This window comes from Culex quinquefasciatus, chromosome 2 (genome assembly GCF_015732765.1).
Source record: "Culex quinquefasciatus strain JHB chromosome 2, VPISU_Cqui_1.0_pri_paternal, whole genome shotgun sequence".
Taxonomy (NCBI): Eukaryota; Metazoa; Arthropoda; class Insecta; order Diptera; family Culicidae; genus Culex; species Culex quinquefasciatus.
Window position 1 is genome coordinate 203,579,329 of NC_051862.1, and position 23,241 is coordinate 203,602,569.

The following is a 23,241-nucleotide window of genomic DNA, read 5'->3' on the forward strand; positions in this document are numbered from 1 at the left end:
CCCACTACCGTCTAATCGAAAATGAAAGTTCTACTACTCATCGCCACCATCGTCGGTGCATTGGCCGTTTCGACGGCCTCTGCCTCATCCGTCCAGAACGATCTTCTGTACCCTCAGTTCAACTTGGTCCATCGAGACGAACTTGTCCCACAAGGAGAAACCCGTGACCTGCTGGAACATGCGCTGAAATTGATCAACATGATCGTGGACCAAGCCGTTAAGGCCATCGACAAGGTTCAGCAGGAGATTGAGCGGCTGCTCGATGATCTGCTGCTGCAGGGTGAGGAGTTGCTGGAGTTTGCCAAGGCTGAGATCAACCGGATCATCCAGAAGGCGCTGGAGGATTTGAACTTGGAGAATCTGGGACTGCAGGAGTGTGCCGAAATTGTTCCTCAACGGGTCGAAGAAATCACTAAGACAGCGTTTGATAATTTGAAGAAATGCTTTGATGACTTCGCTGAGCGTGTGGAGATTTCTCGGGAAAACATCAAGGAACATATCGCCTTTTTGACTGGAAAAGTTCAGCAGATCCAGGAAGTTGGCCAGAGCTGTGTGGATGGAAATGGAAATTTGATCGATCAAGTCAAGTGCCTTTTTGATCATGTAAGTATCTGATTTCACGAAAAATCATCTGATGATCTAAAAAAATCTTACTTTTAACAGGTACCAGAAACCAACGCGATTGTGGTGGAGATCTTGTCAGATGTCGGACAGCTTCTGGCGGAAACCGTCAAGGAAGCAGTATCCCTTCTGAATGATACCCGCGGCTGCCTCCTGGATGTTGTCAAGCAAGCCGAAAACGAAGTGCAGAAACTAGTTCAAGAGGTACTCGAGTGTGTGCAGCAACAAGGATAAGACTTTCGAACAGATGTAATACAATGACTGTACCCTAAAGAATTTTATTAAAAACAACGAGATATCTTAAAAATACTTAAATCTATTCTTCGGCCACATTACCGTCTTTCTTATTTTTATTTTTCTTCTTTGAACTTTTGGATTTGTCTGCGTTCTGAAAATATTTAGCATATTTGCTGCGATCAACATGTGGTTTCAGTTCGTATCCAAACCGGATAATATTGTTATAATGTGCCTCCATATCAAATAATTGTCTGTTCAGCTTTTCAAAATTAAAACCAGTTCCATTGCTTCCCCCATACTCTGACGGGAGAGCTTCCTTTCCCAAATGTGCATGCAGCGAGTTCCAGTTGGTATAGTGGAAGTGAACCGATTCCTTGATCTGCTTGCTCAAAACCGGAAACAGAATCGCCACGGCAGCATTCAACAGCACCGAAGAGTTAACCACGTGGAACTCCATATGCTTTACCGGAAGCAAATCCGCCTTTGCCGATCCAATCCTAATATTTCCCGGAGTTAGATAACGCATGCTCTTAATCGAGTAACCACTCATGTCCAGCAAGCAAACGATACCGTTCTGCTGAGTTTCCAGATCGTTCAGCATGTACTCCACCCACAGTTCGTCCAGGTGGGCCAGATCGGTGGCGGAAGACACGTTGATATCGAGGGCGCCCAGTCGGCTGACGAATATCCGGCGACCCTTCTTGTCACGCTTGTCGAGGACGAACTTTATGTTGCGATTCAGGAGGTCCTCGTAGTGGACCAACGGTTTGTCCACAAACCATTCTGGGTGGTCGTACTGAAAATAAAATTTTAAAAATATTGTTTCTCAAATTAGGAACAATTATAATTTAAACATGTTTTCTGAAAGTTGTCTTATTGCAAAATTCATTTGTAAAGGTTATATCAGCAGTTTCATATAAAAAGATCACAAACCAAAACAAAAGAACTCAGATCGAACTAAAAATAAGACTTGAGAACGGAATTTTCGATCATTGTGGCAAAGTTGCAGGTATAGGTAAGGACAAACCGAAAAAAATACGTACACGTTCAAAAAAAACAATTTTTATTTTACTTTTTTATACAAAATATCGCGAAAAAAAATATAAATATTGAAATTACAAGCCATAATTTCAATATTTGCATGGAAAAGTATTTTAAAAGTGTGTTTTACACTAGTTCAGTTGGTTTGCAATCATTAGTTTACAAAAATTGTATGATTTGACGAAAATAAAAATGTTTGGAAAAAAAAACTTTTTGCGATATAAACATCGAAAATTTTCAAAAATTTCAAAAGCTTTTTAAATCAACCCAACATGATTCTAAATGCATTTTAATCTAGTTACAGCTGATTTAACTTAAATTTCCATTAAAATTTCGAAGCTATTTAAAAAATATTTTTTCGCCCCCTGATTTTTCGGGCCAACTTTGAAGTGGATAGGGAGTCAAAAACGTTGCAAATATTTTTTGCTACATACACTTTGAAAAATATTTACAACGACCTTATTAAGTATAACTTTTTGAAAGGCTTGAAAATACTCATTTTTGATTACAACGTTGGGCTAAATTTGAAAAATTTGAAATATGTTTTATTGAAAGATGCATAAAATTTGACAAAATTTTAATTTTTTGACAGTGAAAATCGAACGATTGGTTCACGAGATATCGGTGACAATACTTAGAAAAAATCAATTATCCTGTTTTTTATCATCAGAGAATTTTCTATTCGAAAGCTTCCCGTGGGAGTCGCTCAACCTGCATTCCTGTCACACATGAGGTCTGCACAGCTGATTCCACGTAAATTTTTCCCGACAGGAAACGCTGACAAACGGAATATGTGCCAAAATCATAAGTGGTTTTTAACATATGAAGGGAAATCATCGTGAACTGGAACTGCCGGCCGTTAGCCCGGGTAAAGTGGAAACGTTGAGATGATTGTTGTCCTCTGCTCTCATCTCGCAAAAAGCTATACAGAGAACCACGTCCCTTTCAACCGGCTCCGTGGCTTAATGATTACGGCTTCTGTTTCCCAAGCAGAAGGTTCAGGGATCAAATCCCGGTCGGTACCTTTGAAATTTGGAATCAGGATTTTGAATATGAATAAAAACTAAAATGAATCAGGTGGGATTCGAACTCACACCTTTGGGTTGGTGATGGTCTGAGACGCTAAGCAGTCGGCCATCAGAAGGTTTACACTCTAGCAGTGAATTGATCCGTAGTGTTGAAACATGTTATCTCTTCTTCTCATATTATTAAATACGCGCTGATCCCTGATTTGCCTGAGGGGATTGGAAGTCTAAATATAGATCGAGTTTCCTTCAGATGCTTGCTTCTATGTTTAGGTGGGGCCGAACAATGCCCAGCGACCTCGGAATTGGACCGCAAGGAGCTCTGTCATTATGAAATGGGTCGTTGGAAGCAGCGCGAGGGCTATCACCACCTAATACCCGGGACTGAGATAAGCTGTATCAGCATTCGGCATGTACACAGTCTGATACAAATTATACTTTCCCATAATTTCGCTACCGGTTAGCGGGTATTGGATTGGACCACACACACATACACACACACACACACAGAATTTTCTATTCGACAGCTATTATTATTTATTAAAATTTCCCTAAGGTTCTTATTGTAGCAAATTTTTTTTTATAAAAAAATGTTTTTTAAAAACATTTTTTTCAAAAAAAAAAAATAATTTGTCAAAGATTTATTGTCTTTTTTTAATCTTTTGAAAAGATAGCATTTTCTGTCCACTAAATAAAACATAAAAAATAGTTTTTTTAAATCATTTTTTTTCTTTGAATCAGCAACAAAATTGTTTTGTAAAACTTTGTAGAAGACAAATTTGATCTGAAAATTTCTTCTAGAGATACAGATTTTAGAATTTTTACATCCTATTTGTGTATGGAAATCAGCAAACTTTTTTTGTGTAGTCAATCGGCCCGTTAAGTCATCTTATCCGGCCCGCGACGACTTTTCAAAATAGTTCTTTGACTAAAGGCTGTTCATTAAAAACTCAATAAATTAATTGAGTGTCAAAATTTTAAAAATAGTCTTGAGATCAAGTATTCAGATATTATATCAAAACATTTATTTGCGCCTTGAAATGTTGCTAATTCAACGTTTTGTTTGAATTTTGCCTTTGTATTTTTTAAAATGATTTTATTTCACATTTATACTGTTTAATCAAGCGATCGCCTGTGAACTTGAACAAGCTGCCGGCGGGTAAGAGAATAATTCATTCATTCATTTTATTTCACATTTATACATCTTTTATGTATGAATTTAATTCTTATCATTACTATATTGATATTTTCAGAATCAATTATCAAGCTTGAAACATGTGCAAAATAATTGCAAAAGGACACTAAATTTAAATTTCTTAAAGTTTTGGCAATTTTTATTTCTAATATTTTGTTTCATTTTTGATTAAAATTGATTTTTCATAAATGAGCAATTTAAAAAAAAGGTAATTTTTCAGAAAAACTTTTCAATGATAAGGGAAAAAAGCTTAGAAAACCAAATCAATCATATTGAAAATAAAGATCTCTGCAAATATTTAAAATATAATCATAAAGAAGAAAGAAATCAAATTGCAATGTGTGTGTTTTTTTTTCTTCAAAAGTTTCAATAATTCTATGAAATTTGAAGAATGATGAATTAAAAACTATCACAAATATATCTGTAAAATGTTTTGTAAAATATTTGAAGGTGCACAACGACACAAAATTTGTTTTTTTCGTAAAGAAGATTTGAATCCAAATTTTGTATAAATAAATTTGTTCTTGTCTCGTTGATTTTTCAAACTTGTGAAAAATTGCTGCGACGAAATTGGATTATTTTTTTAGTTGTTGATGTCAGGATATAATTACAATACAATTTTCATCAAAACAAGATTAAAAATAAATCTAATAATAACATTTTTGAAAGTTATCTTTGTTTTTCTTTATTAAAATCAAGATATATGGATCTTATTTGCAACTGATAGTTTTTTTTTCGAAACAGTGCTATATTTGTCTTTTTTGCTATTTTTCAAATAGCAAATGGTCAAATGGAAAATTTTCGCATCTTGCTCACCTATTTGATAATATCAACTATTTCAAAAGCAATAATCCATCGTCAAAGGGCAAATGAATCTTCAATAAATTTCCAAAGAAAATACTCACGCTTTGAAAAGATGAACTTTTTTTCATTTGAGCTGAAAAGTAACCGATTGCGATAATATTTTAACTAAATGGATATATATGGATGAATCTTAATAGGCAAATAATGCAATGTCATAGTCAATGGATAAATCCTGCGATATTTCAGAAATCATTTTATAAACAATCTTAACAGGCCATTATCATCTATTGAAATAACTTTAGGACCTTCAACTCAATCGCAAGTACATCTGTTTACGATTCAAGAAAAGGAAAACGGTTAACTTTAGTTAACATGTATAATTCGTCAATGCAGAAGAACCAGCCAATTATTCAACTTTGTAGCGCAATAACAGTGTACTGTATATCATATGATTCCATCAAAAAATATTCCGCACAACTTCACCCCCAAGAAATGCACGTCCCATCACTTAGTTCAGCTAATTGCCGCACTCCTCCACCTCAGTTGCAATCACTGAATTTTAAACAAAGCCGTCGTCGTCGTTCATCAACCGGCACCACCACCCAATTCAGACACCGGCTTTCGATACCTTAATCCGTACAAAGCGGTCTGCCTTACCTTCAGTTTGAACAGTTTGCACATTCGCTGCTGTGCTTCCTCGACGTTCCAGTCACAGCAGTTTAAGAATCGGCACAGAAACAGATCATCCACGCGGCGCACAAAGTCGTCACAATCTGCGAAATGGTTTCAGGAAAAAAACAACAACGAAAATTAATCAAAATGTTGAAAGAACGATCGATGCCTGCATGGTGAACTGTTCGATAATTGTTTGGAGGTTAATCACCAGCTAAGCAGTTTTTTTTTTTCGAGCGCGGGAATGAGTTCTCCACAATAAAGAAGTTTTTTTGTAAACTAACTAGAACGAACCCGCGTGGAGTCATTCAACTTTACGTCACTTTACATTTAGGACAAAAAAAAAAACAAAAAAAAGCCCAACTTGCGTAATTCGAAACTCCAAAAACGGACACTTTGAGCGCGAGCCAATATTTAAAACACGTTTTTCTTGCCAGCTCCAATTTCGACGCCGGTGGAATTTAATTTGCAAGTTCCTACTGACTTTAGTTGCTTGCTGGTTGTTGTAGATGTGCTTACTGGAGGTAAACCCTTAATGTGACCATTCGGTTACGCTACGCCTCAAATTAATAATTATGTCTGCACTCCTGTTGTGATGACTGCCGGTCGCGTCGTCGTTGGACTGTTTGGCTTGTTTGCAAGCTCATTTTTGATGTAATACGAGAAGTAAAGTGAAACAATCACGATCGCAACGGAAGTGGGACAATGCAACCTTAAACTTGTTCAATTGATTGAACCATATTTTTATCAAGCTTATGTCACATGTAAAATATAATGAAGTTTCCGCACGAAACACAAATGATGTTTTTAATTGGTTCCAAAAGAACACGATATAAAAGAAAGCATTGAAAATTTTCATATCTCTGATAATTGATAAAATCAATTCATTTATTTACGCCTTTAAATCGAAACAGTTTATTTTGATATAGGACATCTGATCAACCAGTCAATTCGCTGACGTCTTCTTACATTAGGTAAAATGGCAAACCAAAATGATCAATCCTTCAAAAATTTTGTGGAGCTTTGATTAAATTTTTAATCAAAGAAAACAATTTGCATAATTTTGCTATAAAATGGCATATGGGTAATTCTCTACCAACTCACACGAAATCGGGAAAAGTTGCCCCGACCCCTCTTCGATTTGCGTGAAACTTTGTCCTAAGGGGTAACTTTTGTCCCTGATCACGAATCCGAGGTCCGTTTTTTTATATCTCGTGACAGAGGGGCGGTACGACCCCTTTGCAGCCTGAAACGGCGATGAGATAGAAATTTGGTGTCAAAGGGACTTTTATGTAAAATTAGACGCCCGATTTTATGGCGTACTCAGAATTCCGAAAAAACGTATTTTTCATCGAAAAAACACTAAACAAGTTTTAAAAATTCTCCCATTTTCCGTTACTTGACTGTAAAAGTTTTTGAAACGTGTCATTTTATGGGAAACTTAATGTACTTTTCGAATCCGGAGATCGAAGCAGTCTACGATTGGAGAAAGACGTCAAAAATTTTCGCTGCTGCTTTTCTTTGAATTTTTGTTCCAAAAAATAAAAAGTGGTTCCGGAACTAATCAGTGCAGTGGTGAATGGTGTTGTTCGTGGTGGAAATGTTCAAGCAATGGTTCCAGCGGAGGATTTTGAACAGGACGGTTCAATCAAGGACGTGGCTCGTTCCGGGTCGGTCGTGATACTGCTATGGAACGCGGAGGCCTTCGAAACTTCCCCGACGACCAGGGTGGATGTGGGTTCGCCTGGAAATGGACAACTTCCGGGAATCTGAAGGAACGCAGAGAGCGAAGTGATCGTCGGTCTCCTCGTGGATGGACTCGTCGAGGTCAAACGGGAATCGGAGCCACGGTTTAGTTCGTCGGAACCAGTTAAGGTGGAACGCAGTTGTAGCGGGGAGGTTCCGTTGCCGCAGTTTTCACGAAAGGAGAGAAAGGAAGACGACGGAGCAGATTACGAGTGGGGCGGCGGCAAGCTGAAGCAGCCCAAGCAGGAACCGGCCTTTTCGGTGTATTTCGGGCATGCGTGACCTTTGAAGAGAAGCTGATTTTGAAAATTTTATCAACTGGTGAGCTCGTTCTTTTTATAAGACAACCATACTTTCATTTATTCTGACATACACACACATCAATGAACACAAACCACGCCAATATTACTATATACGCGGTAGGGTGTTCCTTTGGTCGTTCGCTGTGAGTTGTGGATTGCCTGCTTCTCTAATGAAGGTTCGACTAGGGGGGCATGCTTATTAATTTCTCGTCGCTCCATACCCTCAGTGACGTGATGGGAGCAAGGGCGTCTATACAAAGTGTCCCTACACCCGCTACAAATTTCCGGTGCTTGGGGAGGGGAAAGGGGTTTCTTTTTATTCTTTGCGCCGGTATTTGTAGCACTAAAATTCGTGCAAAAAAACTTATGCACGTGGGTGTACAGATTACAGAGTAAAAGATGATCGAATTGTTCACCTAGCGCTCACATGTGTTCCAGGACCAAGTTGCCTGCGGGTATGGGGATCATACATACATACATACATACAACTTAATGTACTTTTCGAATCCACATTGACCCAGAAGGGTCATTTTTTCATTTAGAACAATTTTTTTCATTTTAAAATTTCGTGTTTTTTCTAACTTTGCAGGGTAATTTTTTAGAGTGTAACAATGTTCTACAAAGTTGTAGAGCAGACAATTACAAAAATTTTGAAATATAGACATAAAAAGTTTGCTTAAAAACATCACGCGTTATCGCGATTTTACGAAAAAACTAACTTAATCCACCTAAGTGGTTGTTGCCTTCCTCACTTTTCACCAACATTTGGTGATATGATGGGTTTGGACACAATTTCTATCTATCTTCTATCTATATATATATAAAATTTCGACGGTTCTGTTCGAACGCGAATCAATTCAACACGGAACGTCGAATCGAGGTGATATTTGTTGCGTTGTGTTGTTCGTATAAGTCCAAGGAAGGTTCTTACGCCAAAAAGTTATAACTTTTGCCACTCTGGAACCGATTCCGGAAAATCTGCAGATTATATGGAGAAAGTTACGTAAAATCAAATTTAGATCACAGGAGGCTGAAGAAGCAAAAACGTTAAAAACGTCAACAAACGAAAAAAAGGCAGAACGAAGTTTTTCGGGTAAGGCTTGTTTCTCAATAAAGAAATACACAAATGTCACTTAAGCGGTCATAACTTAAGACTGAGCGTTGTCAGATCTTCAATGTTTTGGACTCATTAGAAAGTTCTTTTGATTACCTAACCAACGATGGGTCGGATGATGGATCCGGACATTGTTTACATGCATTTAAGTGAGATCCGGCATCAAAAAAGTACACAAATATCACTTAAGTGGTCATAACTCGAGACAGGGTTGCCAGATCTTCAATGTTTTGGACTCATTGGAAAGGTCTTTTGATGATCCATCCAACGATGGGTTGGATGATGGATCCGGACATAGTTTACATACATTTAAGTGAGATCCGGCTTCAAAAAAGTACATAAATATCACTTAAGTGGTCATAACTCGAGACAGGGTTGTCAGATCTTCAATGTTTTGGACTCATTGGAAAGGTCTTTCGATTACCTATCCAACGATGGGTGTGATGATGGATCCGGACATAGTTTACATACATTTAAGTGAGATCCGGCATCAAAAAAGTACATAAATATCACTTAAGTGGTCATAACTTGAGACAGGGTTGCCAGAACTTCAATGTTTTGGACTCATTGGAAAGGTCTTTTGATGATCCATCCAACGATGGGTTGGATGATGGATCCGGACATAGTTTACATACATTTAAGTGAGATCCGGCTTCAAAAAAGTACATAAATATCACTTAAGTGGTCATAGCTTGAGACAGGGTTGCCAGATCCTCAATTTTTTGGACTCATTGGAAAGGTCTTTTGATTACCTATCCAACGATCGGTTGAATGATGGATCCGGACATAGTTTACATACATTTAAGTGAGATCCGGCATCAAAAAAGTACATAAATATCACTTAAGTGGTCATAACTTGAGACAGGGTTGCCAGAACTTCAATGTTTTGGACTCGTTGGATAGGTTTTTTGATAATCTAACCAACGATGGGTCGGGTGATGGGTCTGGACATAATTTACATACATTTATGTGAGATCCGATTCGCAACTCTGGCACTTTTTTATACGTAACTTTTGAACTACTTATCGGATCTTCAAACAATTCAATAGTGCAGTATGGGGCACCAAACCGGATCGAATGCAACTAGATTGGCTCAAATCGGATCAGCCAGTGCCGAGAAAACTTGGCAAGAATTTTGAGCACCAAGGGGAATACGCACACACATACACACACACACACAGACATTTGTTCAGTTTTCGATTCTGAGTCGATAGGTATACATGAATATAGGTCTACGAGCTGTTTTTTAAAAGTTCATTTTTTGAGCAGGATTATAGCCTTACCTCAGTGAGGAAGGCAACAAGTTTTGAAAAAGTTACTTTTTGCGTTTCTCTTTGTTTCGTCGTCCGTGTCTGTCGCGGGTGACCATGAACGGCCATGATCGATGACGACCAACTTTTTCAAAACTTTTTTTCGTAAAATCGCGATAACTCGTGATGTTTATAAGCAAACCCTTTATGTCTATATATCAAAATTTTTGTAATTGTCTGTTCTAGAACTTTGTAGAACATTGTTATACTCTTAAAAATTAGAAAAAACACGAAATTTTAAAATGAAAAATTTTGTTGTAATTGAAAAAATGACCCTTCTGGGTCAATGTAGATTCGAAAAGAACATTAAATTTCCCATAAAATGACATGTTCCAAAAAATTTTACAGTCGAGTAACGGAAAATGGGAGAATTTTTAAAACTTTTTTAGTGTTTTTTTCGATGAAAAATACGTTTTTTTCGGAATTATGAGTACGCCATCAAATTGGGCGTCTAATTTTACATAAAAGTCCCTTTGACACCAAATTTCTATCTCATCACCGTTTCAGGCTGCAAATTATTGAAAAACACCTCTTTTTTCGCATGTTCGCCTCTTTTTTCGCATGTTCGAAAATGGAAGGGGTCGTACCGCCCCTCCGTCACGAGATATCAAAAAACTAACTTAATCCACCTATGTGGTTGGAGCCTTCCTCACAACAATGGCTGTACACAAGTTTCATCAATTTTTTAGATCCGGCTTCCAAAAAGTACATCGATATCACTTAAGTGGCCATCTCTCGAGACAGGGTTGCCAGATCTTCGATGTTTTCACTCGTTGGAAAGGTCTTTTGATAACCTAACCTAACCAACAATGGGTCGGATGATGGACCTGGACATAGTTAACATGCATTTAAGTGAGATCCGGCTTCAAAAAAGTACATCAATATCACTTAAGTGGCCATATCTCGAGACAGGGTTGCCAGATCTTCAATGTTTTGCACTCGTTGGAAAGGTCTTTTGATAACCTAACCAACAATGGGTCGGATAGTGAATCCGGACATAGTTTACATACATTTAAGTGAGATCCGGCTTCAAAAAAGTACATCAATATCACTTAAGAGGCCATATCTCGAGATAGGGCTGCCAGATCTTCAATGTTTAAGACTCGTTGGAAAGGTTTTTTGATAACCTAACCAACAATGGGTCGGATGGAGGATCCGGACATAGTTTACATACATTTAAGTGAGATCCGGCTTCAAAAAAGTACATCAATATCACTTAAGTGGCCATATCTCGAGACAGGGCTGCCAGATCTTCAATGTTTTGGACTCATTGGAAGGTTCTTTTGATAAGTTAACCAACAATAGGTCGGATGGTGGATCCGGACATAGTTTACATACATTTAAGTGAGATCCGGCTTCAAAAAAGTACATCAATATCACTTAAGAGGCCATATCTCGAGACAGGGTTGCCAGATCTTCAATGTTTTGGACTCGTTGGAAAGGTCTTTTGATAACCTAACCAACGATGGGTCGGATGATAGACCCGGACATAGTTTACATACAGTTAAGTGAGATCCAAATATATGTGAAAACACATTTTTATACATAACTTTTGAACTACTTATCGAAACTTCAATCTGTATAAAACTCGATCTATGGGACCCTAAACCAAGCCGAATGCAACAAGTTCGGGTCAAATCGGTTCAGCCAGTGCCGAGAAACATGAGCTAGTTTGTTGGTCACATACATACATACACACACACATACACACACACATACACACACACATACACACAGACATTTCTTCAGTTTTCGATTCTGAGTCGATATGTATACATGAAGGTGGGTCTACGACGTTTTTATACGAAGTTCATTTTTAGAGCAGGATTATAGCCTTACCTCAGTGAGGAAGGCAAAACGGACCTCGGATTCGTGATCAGGGACAAAAGTTACCCTTTTGGACAAAGTTTCACGCAAATCGAAGTGGGGTCGGGGCAATTGCTGTGTGAGTTGGCGGAGAATTACCCATATGACAAAAATCAGCAAAATTTGTTTTAGGATTTCCTCCAAACTGCCGAAAACTATCATGAAAATAAATTTGAATTGGTAAGTAAACGAACTACGTTTTTGAATTTGACTATTGGAGTAGATAAAATAGGTTCTCAAATAAAAAATATTAAGTGCCAAGGTAAATAAAGAAATAATTGAATTTATGTTCACATTAATATTCATTATTTTGAAACTAAATTTATCATTACTTAAAAATCGGCTTGGATTATATTCAATATCTTTATTAAATGCACTGAAGGGGATGTATTGCTCTAAAAAAATTGTTCAAAATTTATACAATTTTATTTCTCAATCATTGACGTCCAACTCAACATCCATTGATAAAAGATTAATTCCATACCTTTCAAGGTATAAAAAATCGCCACTTAAAAGAATTACAATACGATTAAAATACATTGTTTTAATGTTCTTACAACTTTTAATAAAATTTCTATTAAAATATTTATTCAGGGATGCAAAATTTACATCTTTGAACAAAAAATCATGGAAATGATGGAAGTCGTCACCTTAAGTAAAACTAAATTAATACGAAAAGGGAACAAATTTTAACAAAATTATAACATTTTTTATTTCAATAATCTAAATCTTGTTTTTTATTAGCAATAATTAGTTACTAAAATACTTAAATGAAATAACAAACAATTAAAATCGCAGCACAACATGCATATTAAAAATAAAAATGACGTGGTGTGTAAACGGAAGAAGTAAAAGTTCATCGCAAATGCATAGTAAATTTAAAGTGGGAGGATCAAGTGAAATATCTTGGACTTGGTTTTGACAAAAACCTTACTTACAAGGATCACATTGAAAGTATCCAGGTTAAATGTAACAAATATATTAAATGTTTGTATCCACTTATAAACAGGAATTCTAGACTTTGTCTCAAGAATAAACTGTTAATTTATAAACAAATTTTCAGACCTGCCATGCTTTATGCTGTGCCGATCTGGACAAGCTGTTGCTTAACCAGGAAGAAAAAACTTCAGAGGATTCAGAACAAAATTCCACGCAGAAAAATAAGGCATATTTGAATCAACAAAACGTTTTGTTGATTTGAAAATCATAATTTTTGTTGAATCAACGCTAAACGTCAAAGCAGCTTTTTCAAAACAACAAAGACTTTTGTGGAATCGAGAAAATCAAGTTTTGTTTCAACGCAAAATCGGCGTTGATTATATTCAACAAAAATTTTGTTGATTCAAACCTCGTACAGGCTGATTCTACAAAACATTTTTCTGCGTGTCTGAAAATGATTCTGAAACTTCCTCCCTGGTTCAGCATCAGTGAACTTCATCAATTAGCCGAAGTTGACACTTTGGATGTTATGTCCAATAAGATAATTGATGCATTTCGACAAAAATCATTGCAGTCTTCAGCTGCATTGATCCGCTCTTTATATAGTTTATAAGTTAGTTTTAAGGTATCCCTTTTCCCTTTTGTATATGTAGGACCTCCTACATTTGAAATCACTGAATAGCGAAAGCTACAATATTTCATGAATAAATGAAAGTTGCTAGTATTTGAAATTGAGGTGAAAAGTCATCGTTTGTGATTGGACACTCAATAATATTTTAACTGAATGAATGTACATGGAAAAGAAATTTGAATAAATATAAATTAAAAAAAAAATCGCAAATGCATAGTTAAAAACATTTTGGAATAAAAATAACATGAACATGAATTATGTCGTACTTGTTGAAATAACTAGTGGAAATAAAATGAAATTCTATCAATGTCCAAACCAAAAAACACAGTCTTTACTCGGTTATCCGACATTCCGACATTATCCGGACCGATCCGAATTATTTATATTTTTATTATAAAATTTGCTTTTTCCAATAGCTACTTAAGGTATAATATAAAATTTCCTGCAATTCCTACAATCTTGTAATTATCAACTGACGATAATTCGAAAACGGCTGGTCCGATTTTCAAATAAAAATGAAACTATTGCCATATTTTCTGATCATTTAAAAAAATCAAAATTTTGATATCAGACTTTTCAAAGACATGGGTCTTTAAATAGATATTTTTTCTTATTTCATAGTAAAGTGAAAATTAGGCAGTTGCAAATATTTTTCAATATTTATGTCACCCCCTAATCTTCAAATTCGGTCAAAAAAATGTTTTTAAAAAACTTGTGCCAGTAAATTATGAAGAAGAATATCAAATTTCCGAAAATGGCAACTCACTTAACGACAATGCTGAATTATTTAATACGGCACATTTAATTATTGAGACATAATCCATCCCTTATCTTCATACAAAACAACATAAAGCAATTAATTCCAGTAGCACGTTGCATATCGAACCAAACTAACAACACAAATAACAATCATGGAATAGGAGATTATCAATAAATTATACGAGCAATTATATCCAATATCGACTTCCAAGCCGGAATCACACATGCTTAGGGCTCGCAAGATATCACTCAAAGTGACACGTACGCTTCGGTGACGCCTCAACCACAGCTAAGTTTTATTCGTCACCGCTGTACAGTCGATCAAAATCTTCAAAATCGTTAAACCATTTCAAGAACAAACCAACAATAATTCTTAGCCGCTGTTTTGTTTGAAAACATTAAGAACACAATGTCCGGCCAATCAACGCCGGTTCCGCACACTTCCCTGTGTAGATAAAAGTCGGCAGATCACGTTCTGCACGATGATGCACAGCCAGCTAGATCGCGGCTGTCAATCGTCGCAGAAGAATCAGCGTGCCCAGCATAAGACAAGCTGGTCACGTACCACGTGGGGTGCGATTGACCAGCCGGAGGGTCATCGATAAATGACGGTATTTCCCAACTGTACTGTTTTCGACTCGGAAGTGTATCGCCGCGGAAAAATGACTATACTTTGCATACTAAAAACCTAGAAAACCGCACTTGGATCAAACTCGGCGGGATCAACCAAGCGATCACAGCAACAACAACTCAAGCAAAGATCGACTAATTCAGGCACACCCCATGGAGCGTGTCCAAAAACCACATTAACTTACTTTCGACGAGCTTCCGTAGCTCTTTAATTTTGGCCGATTTTTTCGCGTCATCAGCATAGAGTGACTTCTGCTGTTGCTGCCCTGGAGTGGCTTCCGGAGCCGGCTCAACCGAGTCATGGTTGTTGTTGTTGTCGTTTTGTTTGCCGACTCCTCCGGTTTTGGCTGATGGATGTAATTTGGTTGAAGGTTGGTGGCGGAGCGCTTCGATTTCGGGCATGGTTGCTTCTTCGCGGGTGTTGCTTGATCGTTGATCGTTGCCGGTAGAGGGAGGATTCTGATAGGGACAGAGGTAAACAAAAACAAAGTATTAATTATGTTACAACTTATTAAGCACGCTCGTGCGTCACGACTTGGTTCATGTAAATGAGATGTTGACGAGAACTAAGAACCGGTTCAAGGATTCAAATTTGTTAGGGACTCAAGATGAATACTTAAGAACTAAAAGAAACCTCTGCGTCTTTCATTCATTATGTTCTATTTGAATTTGTTGCTTGACAGGAAATTCAAGCGTTTAAAATTTCTTTTAATGAATATTATTCATTCTAAATATGACACAAGACAATATTAAAAAAAAAGTAAAATCGAACTTCACTAAAAAAAATTAATCAACGTTACGGTACTCTTTCTGAATACGGATTTTAATGTTTAACGAGAAAATAAAAACTTCAAATTTTTAACTGAGAAGGGCATTATGTTTGATACCACTAAACAACTCAAATTGAAAAAAATAGCCAATAGGCCAATTTCTGTTCATTTAAGACAATCGTTTTCTCAAAATAAATTTGATTCCTCCAAAATATCACTATATTCTTGGCATTTGAGACCACTCGGAATTACTGGTCAAAATAAAACATTGAAAAAAAGAATGGTTAGATGTAAATCTGAGCAATTCTTCATCAAAACCGGAAATGGATTTTATTTACATTTTTTATCAGGCTCAAACTTTTGGGGCTCTTCCCTATCACCAGAGCAGCTATTATCGTTGGTTCACGTTTGAAATATACAAAAATCTGTAACTTTAGAGGAATTTTCTGATTGATTTTGAGATTGATTGATGAGAACTTTTCAGAAAAAATAGGTACCCCGCAAAAAAAAAACGTTTTTTTTTTTAATTATATTTACTAATCAAAAAGTCAAATTCTCAAAATCCACATTTTTTTTATTTTTGTTTTTTTTTATATTTTTAGGGGAACTTTTGAGCTATAGAGAATTTTGGCCAAAAATGTTGCCGCCGAATTATGATTTTATAAAAAAGAGGATTTTTTCAGCACGAGTCGTACATTTACCCAACGAGGTTCACCGAGTTGGATAAATACGAAGAGTGCTGAAAAAATCAGGTTTTGCAACCAGTTCCATACAACATTTTTTGCAATTCCAAAAAACACACACTGAGTGAAATTTTATGTCAAATTTTCATGTATTTTGTCAAGAAATCGTTTAAATCAAAAAAAAATTTGAAAAGTGTTACTTTTCGAAACAAGTGTTGAAAAGTTCAACTTTTCAGCACCCATTTGAGTGCTGAAAAGTAGAACTTTTCAGCATTTATTTTGAAAAGTTTTGCTATTCGATTCTGTTATTTTTGGTACAGAAAAGTAGGCTATTTCGTCGTTCAAGAATGACAGGAAAAGTAAGTAGTTTCTCGACGGAATTGCAAAAAAATATTATTTCAGTTGAACAAATATCATATAAAGTGTGAAAACTTTTGATTCGTGTTTTAAATTCAGTTTAAAATGCAATATAAATAGATAATTTTATAAACATAACTAGTTTTTACGAATTCTTAGCAAAATTGTGAGTTTCGAAATCTTACCTAAAATTTAAATGTATTTTGTTTAAAAGCTTATAAACTTAGTTAACTCAATATAATTTTTTTTTCTTAAAAAATGTTTCAGCAACATTAGTGATGGTACATATAATCTAATCGTATCTAATCTAATCAGACCCTAGCGCAGCCAATCTTTCGAAGGGATCCTGGAGAGTGCCTTAGGTTAGATGACGCCTAGCACTCTTCTTGTCATTTATTAACCTTTGTTGTGCGCCATTGCATCGGAATGCATTGAAACAACACATGCGTTAAAGCGGCCAGTCCTACTGCGTAAAGCCGTATCGCAGAGATGACTCGTAATTGGGTTGAGTTTGAGCACGGAGTGTTCGAACAACAACACAATTCTGAATCGAAAGGGGAGGAAGAAGCGTGGGGACACACCACCATACGCTCCGAGATTTGGTCGTTAGGAGCACCATGCTAAGAAGGTTTGGTACTCCGGGACCCTCTGGGATGGGACATTGTATTTCCACGAATGCCCTGGACACTATTTGCCGTGGTTATAGCGCCACAACTCGCTCTCTGTAACAGTATTCCTAATTTCAGTCCACGCTCACCAAGTCGACATGGCCTAGTGGTTAGCATTTTTGCTTACCAATCCAAAGTACGGGGGTTCGAACTCCGCCTCGAGCGACTTTGATTTTTCGGTCATATTCATCATTTCAAATTTATGTGTTCTTAACTTTCTCGTTGGGAGCAGATGGGCATCGAGCCCAGAACCATTCGCTTACAAAGCGAACACCGTAACCAGTCAGCCACGGCCGCTCCTACAACATTAGTGACGGTATATATGACTTGAAAGTAAAATTAAAACACCTTGAATAAGAAAAACTATGGCTGTAAAAGGCACTCCTGAATTCAAAATACGAATTTTCAACGCAACTAATTTTATAAGCAGTATTAAATATTTTTTTAAATAGTATATGGACAAGGTCGGCCTACCCCATTACATGTTTTAAAATAATAGTCTTGAGGAAAACGTTAACAGTTGGAAAATATTCCGAAAATTATTTGAAATCCTATCAATGTCACCCCGATTAACTGTATTGACATTTTAATGAAAAAAGTGTTTAAAAATGCATTTTTCACCCACCCAGTTGTTTAGCAATCAATAGTTTTCACAATAACGAAGCATTGAGGATTTATTTTTCGCAGAAAAAAAAACTTGTTGCAGTACTGTAAAACTTAATTTCACAAAAATTCAAAATAGTTTCGTTCAATCCCAGACATGCTTTTTATGATTTTAAACGCAGGAAAATTTCAAATTATTTTCAGTTCATTAGACTTCTATTTCCATAAAAAAATTAAGTTTTTTAAAAAAATATTGTTCGGACTGGTTTTAAAGAGGGTTCGACTTAAACTTTCAAAAAGATTTGCAAGGGCAGAATTGTCGATTCCTAAATTAAAATTCCAAAAAAATAAAAAAAAATCAATAAAATTGCCTAATAGATATTGAAGATTGGACTTCTGGTTGCTGAAAAAACAGCAAATAAAAGAATAAGAAACAAAAAAATAGTTTTCTGCAATTTCGCTGTGAAGCTTTCGACTTTTCCTGTCCGGATCGAAACGGCCTAATTGTCCCTGCCAAAAATAACAGAAAAGAAAAATAATACCTTTCAATACCAGTGCTGAAAAGTCAGCGCTGAAATGGGTGCTGCAAAGATGAACTTTCCAACACTTGTATCGAAAAGTAAAATTTTTTTTTAATCGGTGAATTTACTTAGGACATGGATGATTGACATAAAATTTCATTGCTAATTTAATTTTAATCGGACTTTTTCGGTGAAAACTGACACAAGAATCGTTTTTCAAAATTGCAAAAAAAAATAATGTAAGCAACTCGTTGCAAAACACATTTTTATTTATCTGTTCATATTTATTCGTGCTAAAAAAATCTGCTTTTTGCAACTTGTTGCATAAGCTTCGTTTTTGCAATTCCGTCGTGAAACTACTTACTTTTCCTGTCATTCTAGAACGACGAAATAGCCTACTTTTCTGTACCAAAAATAACAGAACCGAATAGCAACACTTTTCAGCACTTGTTTCGAAAAGTATCACTTTTCAACATTTTTTTGATTTAAACGATTTATTGACAAAAAAAATGAAAATTTGACATAAAATTTCACTCAGTGTGTGTTTTTTGGAATTGCAAACAATGTTGTATGGAACTCGTTGCAAAACTTGATTTTTTCAGCACTCTTCGTATTTATCCAACTCGGTGAACCTCGTTGGATAAATGTACGACTCGTGCTGAAAAAATCCTCTTTTTGCAACTTGTTGCATAAACTACTATTTTAAGTCTCCTACATTTTATTCCAGCAACTAATGGTTCAGTTTTCAATGTTGGTAAATGAAACAATTGTGAAATTTTCATAAAAAAATATTTTGAAAGTTTTGGAATCAAGTCTAACATATTAATTTTTTAAATTTTATTTTATTTTTTATAAAAAAAAACATTTTTTTTTAATTATAACTTTTTTTGCAATAGTCCTCATAGAACAAAAAAGAAAAATAATAAAATATTGGTACAGTCATCCCACACATTCAGAACACTTTTTGTTAATTTGTCAATAGGACCCAAAATGCTATGTTGAATAATTATGCAATTTTATTAAGCAACCTAGAAACTTTGTAACGCATTGAAATGTAAGGCATGTTTTAAAAAAATATATCTTCTTGTGAAAATTTATAATATAAAGTCTTACAATAGAAGCAGGGTTTGCAAAAATTAAACATTTCGTTTCATTATATCACATTTTAGTTGTATTGGTCCTAAACGGTCAAAAATCTTTCTCAAACTAAAATTGAGTTTTGAATAAATTCTAGAAAATCACTGATTATAAATCAGTTCACAATTCTAGTTTACGGCATTTAATAAGCGAACACGTTTAAATACACCGGAAAATGACTTTGAAATTTAATGATACCAGTCTTAATTCTAAAGAATAAGTTAAATCAGAGCAATAAAATGAGCAAGGTCGAGAACAAAACGACAAAAACTGATTAAACACGGATTCAAAAGAATAAATTTAGAATTTCTATCGTGATGCACTCATAAAATCCACCATTCACAAACAAAAAAATCTAAACCGCTCCACCATTTAACCCTCACACCCTGGCATGGGCCTCTATGAGTCAAACAAATTATCAGTGCGGAAGGTCACGACCACCACACACAGCACAGCTTTTGTGAACTGGTTTTTCCAGTTGAGATTTTCGGCCACGATTTACCGGTAAAGCCCTTTGCATAGACAATTTTGAATCAGCTGGTGAACTCTAGAGAGTTTTGTTTGTAATTTATGCATTCCTGTGAGGTTGGGTCAAATATGCAACGCGTGTTATTTATGATAGAAATCTGGCAGAATTTATTCGGCTTAATTTAAGTTCTGAGAAAAAACTTAAAGTAACTAAGAGAGTAAGTAAAACATATTAAAACTTGACATAGGTCGACAGCTTGATCGACCCATCAGAAGTCTCGCAGCGACGTTCCCATGCATCGAAACCGCGAGTGAGTTTATGATTTGGGCAGAGATTCTGTTTTTAAAGCCCATTACTGGTTACAGTGAACGTGCTTTGCACCCATGATGATGATGTTCACACCGAAATTTTTGGTTTATAGCTAGATAAAACGGAGATTTTGGGATCTCAATTGCGCAGATGTGTTTTGGTACACTGTTTAAGGTTAATGAGAAACAAACATGATGCCATCAAAAGCATTGAGTTTTGTGTAATTATTTTACCATTTGCAGTGAAGAGTTTATTTAAAGTTAATCTTTACAATAGTAAAACAACATAAAGATACATCACTCAAAGCACTCAACATAATCCCAAGCAAATATTTACAACAGCGCAGAAATAGCTCAAAATAATTTAAATCGGTCACGGATTTCTTTATGAGATCATCACTCAACTTCTTGTTTGAGCATTCAATACGCATCACGAGCTCTTTAATAGATATTTGCGCCGATATTTATAACCTTCGATGTGATGAATTGCAGATATCGACAGATGGTGAGAAAAAAACGTTTCTTTATCTCTAAGAACATCTATTGAAGGCAAAAGCTATTCATAACCCAGAAAAAAGTTCCAAAACTCCGGACTCAAATGATCAATGCCACTCAATTGGACCAGTTTTATAATGCAATTTAAATTCATCAATCAAAGAACACAATTCTTAGAGCAGGTTGATTGATAGCAACATAAATTCGCAAAATACAAGCTACACCAAGGTTTTTCCTCATTACAGATCGAAATGGCTGCAGGTTTTTGGTTTTGAAAGTCTCTACCGGCCGGTGACTGGGCGAGACACAAGCTTATCGACAAACATTTGCCTTTCTGGGATGGTACTCAATGCCGGCTTAAGTCCTTCAACGTTGATTTTTAGTACACGCGCTAGCCGTTGCAAATCGTTTCTCCACGCTATAAGATCATTACTCAAACTAATGACAATCACTAAACCCTCAAGGTAACATTTTGGTACACTAATTTTACTAACTGTAATCACTTACAATAATTAGTAACTTCACCTTCAAGCACACACACACACACCTCAACCGTAGAAAGAAGAACACTAAACTTGATAACACTCAGAAGAAAGTGATTTCAACGGAGGCCCAGACGACGAACGTACCGAGCAAAACAAAACCGCGCCAAACTTTGACGACGAACTTGTACTGGCACTTAGCACTTAGCAAAAACACGACGCGACGAACTTCAACGATTTCGTATTGTGTGGACTGAACCGATCGACACATCAACGGCGACTGTTGCAGTTCGTTTTCAGCCTGCGCGATTTTGTCCTGGGTCGGAAGCTCGGCGTAAGCCACAAAAAAAACATTTTCGCTGACTGGGCGAGATTCTGGCCGCCTGTGTGCTGCTTGGAATATTGAATTGGTGAAACAAAGTGTGGAAAATTTCATTTAGCTTGAATTAAATTTTCAAATTTTGCCGATTTAAAAAAAAATAATAATAAAAAAGCTAATGGGAATAAATATCAACAAAAAAGCTCAATACAAATATTAATATATTCTTCCCGAAGAATAAAGAAATCCAACCTCAATTTCATCCAAACAAAGGCAACGTTGTTTATATTACCAAATTTTGCTGACAAGTGAGCTGTAAGATGCTAATTACTATCACGAGGAACCACACCACACTGTATAATTGCTGTTGTTGACACACCAAAAAATCTGAAATTTTCTTGCCAATTTTGTCTTAATTTCTTGTTATCATTTATTAACTGCCATTTTCAATGGCTTTTTCTGAAATTCGTAATAAATAAATTCTCAAAAAATAATAAAAACTTAACAACACATAAATTTAAAAGACACAGCCAGAATCAACTCAACAAATGAACAACCAGCTCGTTCTATATAGAACAGGTTCGATGAGTCCAGGATCATTTCCTTATTCCACAGACCTTTCACATTCACATTCAGGTTTCTTTCAGGTTGGATTCCTAATTCGTTTGAATTATTCATATCGTCAACCGAACAAAACACGCGATCGCACTGCACTTCGATGATTCCATATGGTCGGTACAGATATGATGCGCGCCTGAAATATTTCTTGAAATATTTCCTTCCACTGATTGTGCTTTTTGAGAGATGCTTTAAAGCTTTATGAATTGTACTAAAAATGCCAACCGCACAGGTGATTTCATTTTATTATGTTACCTTTAGCATCTGGACGTTTTTCTTGCAAATTGAAATTCTGTTATGATCTTATTATGTGTTTGAAATTTATGTATTACAATCCAGACTCGATTATGACCCCAAAAATGTTTCAAAGTGGCCTGGGAATGTGTTTACTTTACTAGTGCCAAGAAGGTATTGGTAGAATATTTACGATACTTATTTGGTAATGCAACAATACATGTTCTGAAACAACTGGTGACTATTTTGCAAAACTCCCATTTTTCCAGGGCTCAACTTTGGCTGTGTTGTGCACTTTCATCCACTTAAGTTTAAGCCAAACAAAATTTGGATTAATGATCGTTTTGTCTTAAACTATGTTCAAACGCATTTTGTTGAGAGCGTCCTATTTCCCAGGGTTGCAAAAATCCCGGGAAACTGGAAATTTTTAACAGAAACTTTTAATGCAGTGATAATTGTTCTGATTTGGACTCAGATTCATATTTTGCATCAAAATTGTATAGGACAGCGACTTCAATCTCAGGTTTTTTTTTCTGTTGAGCAATATTTATTGTATCTAAGTAATTGGACAGTGAGTAGAATAAATCCATGCTCCACAATCATGATTTTTTTTAAACTTTCCTCTGTGACCAGTTTGAGAGAATGTGGTTTGACACATAAAGTTTAAATGAAATAAAAACATACA

The 23,241-nt window shown here is 35.9% G+C and overlaps 2 protein-coding genes across 2 annotated transcripts; one reads left to right on the top strand and one right to left on the bottom strand.

Moving 5' to 3' along the window:
• On the top strand, positions 1-932 carry LOC6038886. Its single transcript, XM_038257394.1, has 2 exons — positions 1-603; positions 664-932. The coding sequence occupies exons 1-2, from the start codon at positions 22-24 to the stop codon at positions 853-855; spliced, it is 774 nt and encodes a 257-aa protein (XP_038113322.1). The 5' UTR covers positions 1-21; the 3' UTR covers positions 856-932.
• Positions 933-937: 5 nt separating this feature from the next.
• LOC6038885 (alpha-tocopherol transfer protein) lies at positions 938-21,675 on the bottom strand. Its single transcript, XM_038257393.1, has 4 exons — positions 21,411-21,675; positions 15,078-15,351; positions 5,581-5,696; positions 938-1,654 (listed from the first exon to the last, which is right to left on the bottom strand). The coding sequence occupies exons 2-4, from the start codon at positions 15,292-15,294 to the stop codon at positions 938-940; spliced, it is 1,050 nt and encodes a 349-aa protein (XP_038113321.1). The 5' UTR covers positions 15,295-15,351; positions 21,411-21,675.
• Positions 21,676-23,241: the final 1,566 nt, after the last annotated feature.

Excerpts from the sequence above, each read along its gene's own strand:
- LOC6038886 (XM_038257394.1), top strand. The coding sequence starts at position 22 with ATGAAAGTTCTACTACTCATCGCCACCATCGTCGGTGCATTGGCCGTT. Across the intron at positions 604-663 it reads TCAAGTGCCTTTTTGATCAT|GTACCAGAAACCAACGCGAT; the intron begins GTAAGTATCTGA and ends TACTTTTAACAG.
- LOC6038885 (XM_038257393.1), bottom strand. The coding sequence starts at position 15,294 with ATGCCCGAAATCGAAGCGCTCCGCCACCAACCTTCAACCAAATTACAT. Across the intron at positions 5,697-15,077 it reads GCTACGGAAGCTCGTCGAAA|ATTGTGACGACTTTGTGCGC; the intron begins GTAAGTTAATGT and ends ACCATTTCGCAG. Across the intron at positions 1,655-5,580 it reads GCAAACTGTTCAAACTGAAG|TACGACCACCCAGAATGGTT; the intron begins GTAAGGCAGACC and ends TTTTATTTTCAG.